The sequence below is a fragment of the Diabrotica undecimpunctata genome, chromosome 8 (genome assembly GCF_040954645.1).
Source record: "Diabrotica undecimpunctata isolate CICGRU chromosome 8, icDiaUnde3, whole genome shotgun sequence".
NCBI lineage: Eukaryota > Metazoa > Arthropoda > Insecta > Coleoptera > Chrysomelidae > Diabrotica > Diabrotica undecimpunctata.
Genome location: NC_092810.1, coordinates 34,292,573 through 34,308,782, shown reverse-complemented (window position 1 = coordinate 34,308,782; position 16,210 = coordinate 34,292,573). Strand labels below are relative to the sequence as shown.

The following is a 16,210-nucleotide window of genomic DNA, read 5'->3' as shown; positions in this document are numbered from 1 at the left end:
CTTTGAAACTTGACGTCGTTGCATAATCGTCTTGATCGGTAATTGCTGTATAATCTGCGCGTACTGCTTTCGAATATTCGCCAATTTTAAGCCAACGTTCCATTCTTTTTGTTAAAAACAACAAAATAACTCACGAACGTTATTGCAGAACAGTTTAGTCCAAAGAAGAAATGTACAAAACTGATACAATTAGAATACAGCAGTAGAATAAACACTTTTTTCTATAGAATGTACAAAACTGATACAATCAGAATACAGCAGTAAAACAATAAACACTTTGTTTCTGTAAATATTTTTATAGCAGGTAGGTACTTATCGCTCCAAACGTTAATCGCCGACTAACTAAGTGTCAAAGTGTCAAGTGTAGAGGCGCGGTCGTCGAGGACTGCGCGCTCACAAGAGATATGGGCAGTGGCAGGCATAGCAAAATTGTACGAGGCAACTAAGTTCGACTGCGCCTCGTGAATCGTGCTACGTCGCATCAGAAGAGTCGACCAGAGAGACGTGTTTTGAATTTTTTTCTAAATTCTCGCGGAGCCCCTACAGGGGTATCGCGGAACCCTAGGGTTCCGCGGAACACACTTTGAGTATCGCTGTTCTAATGTAACTTTTAGTTTATCAAAAGTCTCACTAACTTAATATACCAAAAAATTCTAGAGGATAAAAGTAATATCTCACATTAGACAATTTTTTTAGTGGAAAAACGTGCTGTGTTTCAATCCAGGACATGACACGTATATTGACTAATTATATTATTTAGTAGGCAGTTTGTTGCTATAGTCTGGCAAATAATAAGTGAAATGAGTCATAAGTGTGATCAGTTAGATTTTTCGTATCGTTTAGCTATTAACATTTATGTCAGAGTTCCGTAAATTTAGTGTTGTGGTTAATAAATTAATTCCTATGTAATTTTCAGGGTCCAATTTGTCTCCATTTTTGAAGAGAGGTATTTGGATGCTTGATCTGCAGTCTTGAGGAATTCTGTTGTGTTCTATTATTTTTTTGGATTAGTTTTAATAGTTGTTTCGTTATATCTGGTCCTCTGTACTTTAGAAGTTCGTTCGGTATTCTGTTTCTATTATATTTCTTTCTATTTGTTAATTTCCTTAATATTTCCTTTACCTCTTCCTTTGTTTCGTTTTTATTAGTTCGTTCATCTCTTTTCTTTGTCCTCTAATCATTTTCCATATTTCTTTTTGTGTTTCGCAGAAGTCGTGTTTCATCTGTTTTGAGAAGCTCTGCCAGTGTTCCTTTTTTATTTGTCTAAGTAAAGTGTTTGGGAAAGTATGTACTATTTCTTTTTTATTTTTACATTTAATATTTTTCTGTTATGGCACTGTAATGTGATCGAATTCAATGCTGTATTCTAATGACTTTGGTAAAATATATTACTTCCTGTTATTTCGTAAAATTGCTAAACTGGCTATCTCATTTATTATGTTTTAAGTACGGAGAATTTGACTTCCTTTGTTATTTTTGTGTTGCCAATACACACAAGTGTAAGGTTTTGTATTACGATCACAATTAGCTTAAATTATCGCATTCAAAATCACAATACAATAGGGTGATTTATTGATGTACCCTCTTCCACCCAACGGCTAGAAGGTTCTTTTCTGACCTGCAATCTCAAGACACACTTCATCCCAAGACAGCGAACTAAACACACCAAGTTTTTTGGCTCTCGTGCCATAGAGCCGCGTCGGCGGGCGTCCCGACGTACCAACGAGATTTCCTTGGCTAAGAATACGACTCCAATATTTCAAAGGGTAAGTCTATATTCTTTGTACAAACAACAATAATGAGTATAGCTAGTTAATTTCGTAATTTACTGACAGTTGTATTTGCTATTTTTCGCTGATTTATTTACAAACAAAATATTGCATTTTTATTTTATAATTATTTATCTAATATCATTTAACCAGCGACGAAGTTTTATACAAAACATAAAGTATTCGTTTCATTTCTGATTCTTTTATGCCTGCTGTGTTTGTTGTGTTCTGTATTGTAAAAAGGCTTTTTTTTCTTCACATTTTGCCTTTCCTTCCACTATAAACCATGGGGTTTTATTTTTGATATGTTAGTGTTCGTTACTTTACCCTTTTTACGTGATTCTGTTGCTACGTATGTTATTTTTGAGTTTTTTCAGCTTTCCTCGATGTTATCGTTTTCTAATATTTCATTTCCCTCGATCTTTCCTCATATTATTTTTCTGTATAAGTATTCCGTGGATTTCCTATTTAGTCCTTCGACTTTGATTTTTGTTTGTGTTGGCGTTGCTCTCTTGGATGTGAAGTATTTTAGCTGCTACCTACATCTGCTGAGTTAAGAAATCCTACGTCAACTATTTTTGATGGATGTATTTCTGTTGGTTAGAACCTAATCTGTCTTAGATCTTTGTCCCCGGGTGTTAATATTTGTATATTTGTGTTGGTCTTTGTGGTCAAAAATGTGTTGTTTATTCTTATTCGTTATTTGTGCAGCAGTTTATCATCAGTTCTTCATCTTCGTTTTTAACATTATCGTTATGTTTTTGCTTAATTCCGGATATTATTTGATTGCCTATTCGAGCATTAAAATCCACCAATATTATCATCTTCCCTTTGACTTGATCTACTACTTGTTGTAATTAGTCATAAAATGTTTATCTTGTTGTTTTCTGAGCCGTAAACTTCGATAATGTTTAGGTCTTCTTTTTTCATTCTTATCTTTCTGAATCCAGTGATGGTAATTGCCATAGCTTCCTAGGACACTTTAAGGGCAGAAGAAAAAATTTTAAAGCAAGCATCTACCAGTTATTATTTACCTGTAACTGTTTGCCAAAATGTACCAAAAAATTTTTATATTAAGTTACAAACAGACAGGGTTGAAAGAGTTAAAAAAGAAACACCAGAATTTTGTCTTTTTTCTTTTTATATTTTTGCATTTTCGTGAAAATAGTACGCCACTGGCAAATAGAAAAGATATGATATTGATTGTAAACGTATATATAGACGTAAACGTATAGTTACTCATTATTTTATCGAATGCCTGACTATAAACTAAGTAAATATTAGAAACTATAAAATATGCTTAAAAAAATATACTTATAAAAATTTATTTTAAAGCTACCGGTTTCCGCCCGCCACTGGTAGAAACGGTCTGCACGTCTGCGCGAAACACTACGTCACATTCCCAAACTAAAGTTTGTCGGACTATAGACGTGTACATTTTAGTAAACACTAAATCAAATGATTCTTCCTAGTCCTAAGCTGTAAGGATATTGTTGATATTCTCTGTGTTAATTTAAAATAATTCAACTGAGAAAAAAATGAGGAAAATTAATGAGACTTGACTACCAAAATATTTTTATACATCTGATAATTAAGTTATAGATCCTGTACTGACAACCGGAATAAATTTTATCCCAACATTTATATCTGTTTCAAAAACATAATTCACCAATTGCACCAGCTTAAACCTTTCACTGTACCTCCAAAGCTTTATTTTTCGAACTTAGCGGGCAAATATGCGTAGGCCGTAAAGTGTGAACTTCAACAAAACTACAATTACTCCTTTTCGGAACGTCTCTTCTGTATCTATCGTCGAATCCAAATTGATTTATTTCAGGGTGATTGTTCGTTTCGCTTCGATACCTTAACTCATTCCCAAGAACGCCATCGAAGTCGTTTCCAGGTGTTTGCTTATCTTTGGCGAATGAACGGGATCTCTCTATTATTAGCCGTTCCATAATTAATGGGCTTGAGAAGGAAAAGGAGTTCTTGAGCTTCGCGGAGGGTGAGTAGGAAAAACCTAAAAAAATAAAAGAAGTTGGTTACTTTTTGAAAATTCATGTATAATAATTTATACGGCTAACCTTTTTATTTCATATTAACTCTTAATGTAATTACTATCTATCTAAATATAAAACAAACAAAGCATGATGTTCTTGCAGTGAAAAATTACTTTCCCTCTTATAGAGCTGTCCCGACGGAGATTACCAATAATTCCAGATACTCGAATCTTTGATGCTGAACAAAGACACTCCTTTGGCCTTAATGCAATAATTAAAACAAATTTTTAACAAATGCTTACTTTATGGGAAAATATCGAAGTAATAGAAACTACTAAAGCTATAAAAACATTTTTGACCAATTTTTCAGGTATAAAGTCATATCGATAATAGTTTTCTAAAAAAATTTTTTTTTTTTAATTATTTTACGAAATATAGCCCACTAAATCAAAAATCAATTATTTTACAAAATTTTGCAAAATGAAAGTAGAGAAGACCGGGATAGAGCGGGCATAGGGGTACAGTGGTCAACTTAAAATATCTTTTAAATGAAACGCGTTACTACTATTGCACCTAGTAGAGAAAAGCAAAAATAAGTCCAAGTGTTAAAGTTCACAATACGGTTACTTGGGCATGGGAAAATTTTGTATCTCGATAACATTGTAAGCTCCTCCCACATTACGTCGAACATTACACTGTTATAGTTCAATTATTTATTTATATTATTTATATATTTTGGAAAAGCCATGAAATAACTACCGATACAAAAATGAGACTAGTAAGAAGTCTAGTTTTTCCAGTTTTTACTTATGCATCGGAATGCTGGACCCTTACTGAGAAAGACAAAAAGAACATAGATGTATTTGATATGTACTGCTGGAGACGAATGCTGAGAATACCATGGGTGGCCCGAAGAACAAATGAATCCATACTGGACCAGCTAAACATAAAGAAAAGACTAAGAACACAAATATCAGAACAAATAATAAGCTATTTTGGACATGTCCTTCGAAGAAATGGTCTTGAAAAACTTACCATCCAGGGAAAAGTAGAAGGCAAAAGAAATAGAGGTAGATCTCCCACACGATACACGGACCATATTGTTGCTACCATTGGCGCTCCATTGTCAGAATGTGCTAGAATGGCAGAAGATAGAAAAACGTGGAGGAACATTGGGAAATTTAGTTAATAGCTTCATGATATCACGATACCTGCATCAGGTTAACGACTAAGAAGAAGAAGTCGGCGCTAGTAATTCACCATTTTTATTCCAAATAAATCATCGAGTTAGAATCTATGGAGAGGGCATCACGTGACTAAAAACGACCTCACTTTGGCCATATTCGCGATAGCCAATTCCGACAGGGGGCGCTCAAGATTTCAAAGATGGACGATAACTTCGGGAAAACAAATCATTTTGTCATTCGATCACGAAGCTATAAAACGTTTAATATAAATCATTTACACGTGTGTTTTGCCAAAGTAAAAGTTGGAGTACGTTCTTCAAAGTTTATTTGTTTGTGATTCGTGTTTTTACATGCGGAAATTGACTCTTAAACCTGAATAAAAATAAAATTAAATGTTTGTTTTTTTACAGTATGTCTGAAACACGAAAAGTAAAATTTACATTATCTCAATTATTTTTGTGGTTGCAAGGTCGGCAGAGATCTTTAGTTGAGGGTGAGGCAGTTTTTGGAGCTGGCCACGTTATATTTTGTAAATTACGCCTTACGTTTTCTACTAACAACTTCATGAGACCTTTGGGGTAATTTAGCTGATGGAACAGCATTTTTCAGTCTTCTCAATTTAGTTTCAGGTGTTACTATAAAGTAAATTAGATAAAAATATATTAAAATATAAATAATATTTTAATCAATACTTATTTGGAAAGTAATTGTTCTCAGTAAAATGTAAACTGCACAGTCATGTACTTGGTTATAGGTCTGCCAAATTTTTCTCATATTCTCGTCCAGCGGAAACTTATGTATGGAATTTTTTTGTGAATTATAATAGGATGAACATTGAAGAACACTGCAATAGTTTTTTGAAGTCAAAGTCATTGTTAATTACAATATAAACCGGTAGCTAATATGTATACAAATTAATCACAATTTCAATGTTTTCCCGAAGTGGATGCTTTTGAAATCTACCACCAGACGTCGCCCACTTTGCGGTTCCTCGCGAATTGTTATGATCGTTTTGACAGATCGTGTATGATTGTTTACGTTTGTTGTTTTTCGAATATTTTTAGTTTTATAATACTTTTATAAAAACTGTAGTATTATATTGTGATAGTGCATAATAATGGTTTCTTGTTCTCAACGTAGTTGCAGTAGCAAAAGCAATGTTAATAAAAAATCTTCAGGAATAACGTTTCACAGGTTAGTATACAAATATGTAAACAAAGTAATGGCTCGTACTTCAGAAAATTAATTAATAGTATTCATAAAAAATCTTATAAGTAAGGTAGATCGTGCTATTCTTGAGAATACTCAAATATCTTCATCCTAAATATCTTAAAATTTCTTATTAACTACTGCAACATAATTATTTTTATTTTTATACAGTATTTCCATTGTGATATTCGGCAGATATTCAATTTTGTTTTTTTAATAATAACTTTTTTAACTTTGTTACTTGAACTAAATTTTTAAGTGTCAGTTAATTTGTAGTTATCAAATATATAAGTTGTAAAATGAACGTATTTCTTTTTTATCATACCGTATATTCATTTTGCCATTTAAAATATTATTCATATTATTATCTCTTTCAAATACAACTTGTTATTTGACTATATTAATTTATCTTTATGTATAATATGTCGTGTTTTTCGTGTTTACCGCGGGATAATTAAATCATAGTTTATTATAAATATATTGCACTTTTTTAGATTATGGTTAAATCTTCTGAATAACTAGTCATATTTGTAGAGTAGTTTTAATATTATTGAGTCAGGCCCTGAACCCACCGCCATATTGGTATGATCGTTAGCCACACCTACTGACGCCGTTTTTAATACACACGTTAATATGCTCATAGCTTCTCCATAGATTCTAACTCGATGAAATAAATTAACAAATTATTTTTGCAGGTCCGACCGTGGAAACTTTGTTATGCAGAGTACGAGGCACTTGGGAATGAGAAAATTTTGAATCTCAATAGCATTCTAAGCTACTCCCACATTACTTCGAAAGAATCATTGGCTTATATACTAACATAGACTGAGCAGTTTGTAGAGCTTACTCTCTAACAGTCCTCCTTAAATACGACCTAGTAGGTAAAGCAGATTTCTGATAAAAAGCCTAACCTCAAATTTGTGTCAAGTAACTTTTCATTCTCCAAGTTTGTCGAATTTCTGACGGATAAAATTAAAGTAAGTATCGTGAATGTGTTGCTTGTGTGAGTCCATTTCAAAAGGTAAAAGAAATAATAAATTAGACTTACTCACAATCAATTTAATTTAACTAATCAGACGACCGGTTTCGCTTTCTACAATATGCAAAGCATCTTCAGGTCATGATACAAAGTTAAATAAATGCTGAAAATAATAAACCCATATTAGGGTGTTGTCTAATAAAGATAAAATAAAGATAGATGATATAAATTATATAAATTACAGTAATTATGCCAATATTACATATCTGTGGTTTTTCAAAATGAATAAGATGTTTAAGCAGACACGGTAAGACCCACAAATTGGTAAAATGGTCTATTAAACTGTAATGAATTAATAAATAAACAAATAAATAAAACATTACTTACATGCCGGTACTCTATTAATTGATGGTTGAAAGAACATGGTTCAAACTATCTTGTATTGTTGACTGGAGAACTCAAGTCAACTATTGTAATTGTTTAACAGTAAACAGGGAAGTTCTTGAGGAGACAGATTTTATCCAATGAAGTAGAGATAGGTGAAATGTAATTGTTTGTTTGATGAAAGTAATGTTCTATACCATTAAGTTCTTTAAGAGTTATTTATATTTATTCTGGAGATATATTTATGAAATGTGTGTTATTTATTGAGATTTTTATTTTTGTTTTGGAAGGTGACAGTTGTAAGACAATGAATAAGAATAGATGTACAAATTGTGTGGGTGTGCAATTAGATTAGCTTGTAATTATCAAATTTCTTTGATAGAGTTATCTTGTAATATGTGGCAAATGAATGTAAAGTTCACTATATAAAGCTAAAAATTAAAAATTAAAATTGAGACACTTTAAGACGCACAGAAAACACTTAAAAACACTTAAAAAACGGGGGGACGAAACAGACATTAAATTTAAAAAGGGGAGGATTTGGAAGAACTACATCTCTTACTTGGAGACAATGAGTTTTTTATGTTATATATATATATATATATATATATATATATATATATATATATATATATATATATATATATATATATATATATATATATATATATATCAGATTTAAGAGGTAAACTTGACAAATGTAGGTTAAAGTGTGACAGTTCTTCTTCTATTTTAAATGCTGTAAGTTAAGTTATCTAGTTTTATGAAATACGCTGATATTAATAAATGTCTAAAATTTTTTAATTTTAGATATCAAAGTTATTTGATGTGTTAATATTGGCATACTTTAACAAACTTTAAATATTAAATTTCAATGTAACAATATAAATAATTGTAATACATCTTCTATGATAACTAACTCAGCTTAGTCAAAGTTACAGAACAAACTTAAGTGATTATTTGGTAATTAAATTAAATATAAATATGTACATTTGTAATCAAAATGTATAACAAAATTACAAACTTTCTTTGAAATAATTGTTGGTGTGAGTTATCTGTCATGGTGTGTATAAATATTTTCAAATATTTATTCCAGTTCTGATATGTTAATATGGAAATTTAAATAATAAGCAAATAAACTATTGATGATAAAATAATTGATAAATTAAAGAAAATTGACTGAATTATTAAGCATTCAATAGTTAGTTGGTAATGAATGAACTATGGTTACAGCATTGCGAACTGTTTTCGATGGCGGATGGCCAATTAAACGTACTGCAATGCAGTTTTCTATTGTATGAACAACATTAACTAGATATGTAAAATAATTTAAAGAAAAACAAATAGCTTGAGATATCTTCTTCTTCTTTGGGTGCGTGTATTCAAACGTTGGCCGTCATCATGTTTACAATTTCCTGAAACCTTTCTCTGTCGGCTGCTGTGCGAAATAATTCTTTTTATATTTGAGATTGAGATATAGCTACAATCAAATCGGTTCCTAAGTTGGGCCCAAATTATACTATCCAGAGAATTTTTTCCGACGAAGAGGAAAGCTTGCTAGTTGATTATTTGAAAAAATCTTCATCTTCATAATGACTTCAGCAAGGACTTCCACCACGAATGGTGCCCAAATTAGCGTATGGACTTTGCTAAGACGAATAACAAAGAAATGCCTCAAAATTGACGAAGCTCCAGTATTATTACTAATGGATAGCCGTAAGTCTCATTATAACATATGCAAGTACATTACTGGCTAAAACTAACAGAATTATTCTTTTTAACCTTCCTTTCTAATTCTAGTCACCGACTTCAAGCACCTAACAGAACTATTTATGGTTATATAAAAAAATATTACAATTGCTTAAATATTTGAACAGACGTATCAGCAAGCTTTTAGCGTAAAAAACATTTTGTCAGGTTGTTCGAAAACAGGTATATTTCCGGTTAACAGAAACATTTTTGAAGATTTTGATTCAATTGCAGCAGAAATCACAGATCTTCCTTTAGTTATTCCTGAAAATGAAGAAATTGTTGATGATATAAGTTCACCAGGGAGGGGACCAAGTAGAGTTACTGCTGAGCGCACCACAATAATGACGGAGTCAATGTCTTTACTCTAACACGGACAAACCACTCCGGAACCAAATACAACAGAGTTAACAAACCATCAAAAGAGAACATTTGAAAGCACCGTAAAACAAGATTCTATAATTACACCAGCAATGATTCTTCCGTTACCAAAAGCAAAAAGTTTTAATAATAAACACTTTCAACTATCTATGCCCTTTTCATCCTTGATTTATTTTTTTGGGTTTTGACAAAATTTTGTGTTCATTGACTGGTTTATGTCTCATGGTTCCTTCTGTAATTATGGTTTAGTTTTTGTTAAATCACTCTTATTAAATCACCTTTCCTCTTCGTTTATTCTATGCCATTTGATTAGCTTCTTTTTATTAGATAGGAATGATCATTTTATATTGGGATTTTTCAGCTATGTTTTACTGTAAAAATACGATTGTATAATGAATCTCACTAAATGGAGAGCATAAAAGAATCTAGAACATACCTTTCATGTCAGTTCTTCTAATAACGTTAGGCGATCCGCTTGACCGCGCCATACAAATCTCCGATAGCCCTCTCGACGATCTAGACGCCGCTAGGTCAGTGTCTACCTCGATGACATCTTGCATCGCCGACCTCTTCTGCCTTCTGAAGGAAACAACCAGCGGCCGTCGATGGTCATGTAGACGAGCCGCAACTGAGTCCTCGAGGTAACGCAGCGAACCGCTGCCAGTTCCGCCCCAACCGCCGCCACTGTAAGAATCGCTGTTTGACTGATGTGGAGCTGATAATGATGAATAACACCTACCTCCCGGCACCTTGCGGCTTTTCCGGCACAACTGCTTGTAGGTTTTCTGAAAAATTTGGGTTAATATACAAAAGAAAATCATTACTTGGTTTAATTATTATTAAGTAGAGAAGAGTATTTATGCAAGTAGCATAATTTGCACATTGTGTTTACTTTATGCAAAAATTGCGTTTTTGCACATTTCCGGAAAAACTGTCATATAGTGCATGAATACAGAGCAATATCAAGGTTGAAGCAAAAGTACCCAACTGTCCTTGTCCCATAATTTCGTAGAATTTTATTTTTATTTTATTATCTCAGTACCTGTGAATTTCTCACCTAGTTGGTCGGTATAAAGTATATATAACAGTATATATAACCATATTTAGTTTGTTGTTTTTATCTCATACCTTTTGCTTATTGTTTTGTGGTACCCCAAGAGAGTGGAGCACAGAGAAAGTTTTAAAGTTGTTATTTAATTTATTATTTTGTATCTAACTGAAATTTGTATCATGCTGGAAGTGAACAATGTTGCTGTTTGGATTAAACCTTATAAATAATTATAAGGTATGTGCAGGTAATATGGCCACCTTAAGAACTTTTGTCCGTATTTGTGGCCAAATATAATTTTTTTAAAAAGTAACTGTTATTACAATTACATGGGTTATCTAAATATATATTTATTGTATATTTTTTCAAAAATTGATAAAAATATGATATTTATGACTTAATTAAAAAAATACTGCTATTGGCCCTATTACCAACATGGTGTCTCTAATATGGACACTCTACAGAAAGTAAATTTTTATATCTAATTATGAAGATTAACACAAAATAGAATAAAATAGTTTCAGATTTTTTAACAGTTTTATTACATGTTAAGCAAATACAGTACAGAAACTTAATATTGTCTTATTTTTCACAATCAGGGCATAAGAACGTATCAATTTTCCACAAGGAAACAAAGTTCCTGTATTTGGCTGTATACCATATATTAAAAAAATTTTTAATAAAATCCTTTATATAAAGGTATATAAAAAACCCAGTTGGGCTATGTTGAATTGACAAAACGTTTTCGGAATAAGTATTCCATCATCAGTGTCTAGTTAATACATGGATGTAGCCACTAAATATGTGGGTAAAAACCTTTTAAAAATTATTAAATGAAATTTAGTTTACATTATGTCTAATTTACAGTTAAGATAGCAAAGATGGTAAAATTATATCCAACGGTAACTTTACCATCTTAACTGTAAATTAGACATAATGTAAACTAAATTTCATTTAATAATTTTTAAAGGGTTTTTACCCACATATTTAGTGGCTACATCCATGTATTAACTAGACACTGATGATGGAATACTTATTCCGAAAACGTTTTGTCAATTCAACATAGCCCAACTGGGTTTTTTATATACCTTTTTATAAAGGATTTTATTCAAAATTTTTTTTAGTATCAATTTTGTCTTTAGCTGTGAGACCCATGCACTCTTCGTGGATATAAGTGCTACATACGCTACACAGTCTCATATCTACAATCCTGTCTTCCTTGCATAATTTGCAGAACCAAGATTCTTGTTTTTTTGTTCCCTTTTTCTTAGCAGGCAAGGTCTTAAATTTGTTTTTTGGATTGGGTAATTTTCGTAGCATTGACGAGACTCTTTTACCATCTGTAGTATGCGTATTGGCTTCAATATTTTCTGAATCACTTTTTCCAATACATCTACCGAATAAATCTTTAGTAACAACTTGGGCTCGACTGTTGATAGCTGGTTTTTTAGGCGTTTTTTTATCGTTCTTTATTGCTGCATTCTCAGGTGTTTCGAGCATAATTGTGAATGAAGTATTTTGGATGTTTGAGAAATCACTGTGATCGTCTTCTGAATCAATAACTTCATCACTGCTAGAATCATGCAAACTAAAGGATAAGTCAGAGTTGCTACTATCAGTGTCTACAAATGGTTTTTCCGGGCGATTCTTCGGTTGAAAATCCAAAGTAGAGGGACGACAAGAGTTACTACTATCAGTGACCAGACATACTTCTTTTGAGTTATTTTTCGGTTGTAATCCCAAAGTAGAATGACAACGGTAATATTTTTGTTGAATGCCTGAAGTTGATGGCATGGATAAATCATCTGCTTTATTACAAGCGTTAGTTTCTGATAATGTGACATTCTCTTTATCTTCCTGATGTTGGTATGTGATAGTACTAGGGGCAAACGCTATCTCTGGGATAGCTTCTGGGTTGAATGGATAAATTCCCGTTGAAGAAAACCCCGATTTTATATTAGATGGTGTCATTGTTTTGTCCCAAACTGTAGAAAAAATTGCCCCAAATCTCTGTTTGGTAATAACACGATCGCTATGAATAGAATAATATTTCATAACTTCATCATCCTAGTAATATTCAAAGGCTCTAAATACAGCTTTGTCCATTGGTTGGAGCTCGTGAGTAGTATTACTAGGTAAACAGTATAGAGTAATTTCGTATCTTTCGGCAGTTTCTACAATAGTGTGATCCAAATGGCATCTTGCACCATCAAATATGATAATACATGGACCAGCAACCTTAAATTTTGAAAAGTGTTGAAGCCAAACTGAAAACGTTTCAATATTCATGCTACCTTTTGCAGTCATTTGAACAACAGCACCTGGAGGTAGTGAGTCAACCCATTCTGGCTTACTACGTTTACCCTTAAAAAGTACCATTGGAGGGATTGCTGTACCGAGAGCATTACCACAAGAAACAATGGTAACACTTTCTCCATGTTCGTTTGCAACAACATGTACTCTTCTAGCCCCTTTTTGCTCCAAAACTTGCTGCTGGTAGTGAAGTGTTAACCTGCAACCTTTCTCGTCTACATTATATATCCGTTCGGGCTTATCAAGTATGTCCATTTCTCTTAAAATACCTTCCAGCTTAGTAAAATGATCTTTTACAATAAATTTATTAAGCTTTTGTGCCCTAGCCGGATTTAAGTTTTGTGCTTTCCTAGGTCTTATTTGAGGATTGCGCTTCATAAAACCACGTAGCCAATAACAACCAGCTATTCCTTTGCTTTCTTGAAAAGGATTTGGGATATTATTGAGTTCTGTAAACCGATATAAACACTTACAAAGTACCCTTGCAGTAAGTGGATATCCAATTTGCGAAAGACGGATAATACGTTGAACTAATTCTGCTTCTTGGGCATTTGTAAGTATAGTCTTTCGCCCTAGACAAGACTTTACTTGTTTTCCCTCTTCTAAATATCGTCGAAGTGTCCGCCTTGGGATGTGATATGTACGACTAGCTGTGTTAACTGCGGTCCCATTTTCTACCGCTCTTAAAGCTGCTGACAAATTTTCTTCCGTCCAGTTGCCTCGTAGGCCCCTGCGCTGATACTGGGGCATTTTTTATTTCTGTAATAAAAGAAATAATATCAATACAGCAAACAAAATATGCATTGTAGAGTAATATGGCGACGTAAGATAAATATGGCCATGGCCATATAACCCTACTTTTCACCTGGCCATATTACTCAACACTGTATTTTGATATTTTGTCTAAGAAAAAATGTATTAAATCAAAATTTATACAATAAAATAAGAATATGTACATGATTTTGAAGGTATACGAAACATGTAAGTACAATTAATATATTAAAAACTTACCTATTAGATTCAGTTAAGATTTTTTTAAAAATTACGAAATTAATAACCAGCTTCTGCAATGACGAGTTTTCACAACAATGGTGTATGGTTCTGACGTATAGAGAATGTGGCACCATCTGTTTAACAATTTCGGCACTGAACGTGTATTACTAAGCTAATATCAAGAGTTCTACCGTTTAAACATAAAAATAGTAAGAAATTTGTTGGATGGCCATATTACTGTACATGGCCATATTACCTACACCTACCTTATTTGGGCAATGATACAGTTTATTGCCGCGAAAATCGCTGCCCGTTTAAGTCAAGTTGGTTTTATGTACCGTAAAACGGGGTGAAAAGATACTGGAGGGTAAATAGAAACTAAATGACAGTATTTTACTAAAAAAATCATAAGTTGTTTAAATTTATTCCGGGAAATAACTATTGAGGTACATAAACTCACCAAATGATAAAAAACGCCAATTTAGTGGATTTTGCATTTTAACAGACGGCAACACTGGACAACAGCAATTTCAGTTGAACAGCTTATTTTGCCACGTTTCAAAGAGCTGATTAACTTTTTGTAACAAGGTAAGGAAAAATCAATTAAATAAATAGATAATTAGTCATAATATAGCTTAGGGTGTATACTTAACATAAACTTGGCAAATTTATCATAACATACCAGTAATCTGACTTGAATGTTGTTTTGTAAAAACCTAACCCCAATTCTGTTTCTATTGTAACGCAGTTTCTAATCATCCGCCATTTCTTTTTACACACTGTTGTGTTTCCACCCACCGCTTTCTTTTTTTCTCCAGTATTTTGTATTTTGCTTCTTTTTTTCTCCAGTATTTTTTATTTTGCTTTCAGATTAATCGTGCCACGAGACTGTGTACATAATCCAAGGCCCAAGTTTTACAAAAAAAAAACCAATCATGAGGCTCTTGAAAGGGCCTTAAACGACTTAAGAAATGGAATGTCCTATAGGGAGGCAAGCAAAGTACATGAAATTAACTATTCAGTGCTCTATAGGTACCACAAAAACCCTAACTTAAAAACACCTGGAGGACAAACTACACTAACAAGTTGGAAGAGAAAGTTATACTGAAACAACATAACCTGTGCTGATTGGGGCTATACCTTAGATAAATACGATCTTAGAGTAATGGTAAAAACATACCTAGATAGTTAGGGTAAAAATGTACCTAAGTTTAACAACAACTTACCGGGAAAAGATTTTGTGCATGGGTTTTTGAAGCGACTTAAGACACAACTACGAACAGGGCTTTGTCAAAACATTAAACGATCTCGAGCAGCTGTTTCACCCGAGACTTTAAATGTGTATTTTGATTACCTGGGTGCAGAACTAGAAGGTATCTTCTTCTTTAAGTGACGTCTCCCGATCGGAGGTTGGATGTCATCATCACTATCTTTACTCTATCTACTGCTGCTCTGAAGAGTTCTATAGAACTGCATTTAAACAAGTCCCATAAGTTCTTCAACCATGACACTCTTGTTCTTCCTATACTCCTTTCTCCTCTTATCTTTCCCTGTATTATCAGCCTTAGCAGTTCATATCGCTGTCCCCTCATTACGTGTTCCAGATATTGTAACTTTCTTATTTTTATTGTGTTTATTATTTCGCATTCTTTGCTCATATCTCGCAATACTTCCGTGTTACTAGGTATATCGCCGTCTAATAGTGTAAACTTCGATGGGACAATTTGTCTGACGATCCCAAGAGGAAACTAATAATAACAAAACGAGGATGCCGTTACCCTGAATGAGTGTGCAACTCTTCCAAAAGCTGGACGTCCGTCATGTTTGCGAGAACTGGTGATGGCAAGGTGCTACCTACGTACATTGCGTATAAGGCTCAAAACATGTACGAATCAAGGACAGTTGGCGAGGTAAAAGGTGCGAGGTACAATCGTAGCCCTAGCGGCTGGTTTGATGCTATAAGCTTCGGTGATTGGGTCACCAAACTAGCAATTCCAGCACTTAAGGAGTTGCCAGGAAAAAAATTCTAATCGACGACAACCTCTTAAGCCATTTTAGTCCCAAAACTGTAACCTAGTGCTTAGAACATGATATCTCATTCATTTTTTTGCCGTCCAATTCTACACATATGACCTAGCCCCTTGATGTGATTGTTTTTCGCCCTTTAAAAGAAGCATAGAGAAAAATTTTTGAAAAGT

General features: G+C 33.1%; 1 protein-coding gene across 1 annotated transcript in view; it reads right to left on the bottom strand.

Moving 5' to 3' along the window:
* Positions 1–412: 412 nt before the first annotated feature.
* Positions 413–16,210, bottom strand: part of LOC140447412 (pyrokinin-1 receptor-like) — a 649,679-nt gene continuing 633,881 nt past the window's right edge. The window contains exons 6-7 of the mRNA XM_072540050.1: positions 10,095–10,443; positions 413–3,789 (exon numbers count right to left, since the gene is read on the bottom strand). Of these exons, the coding sequence (XP_072396151.1) occupies positions 3,461–3,789; positions 10,095–10,443 (678 nt within the window). The 3' untranslated portion in view covers positions 413–3,460. The remainder of the gene's footprint in view (positions 3,790–10,094; positions 10,444–16,210) is intronic.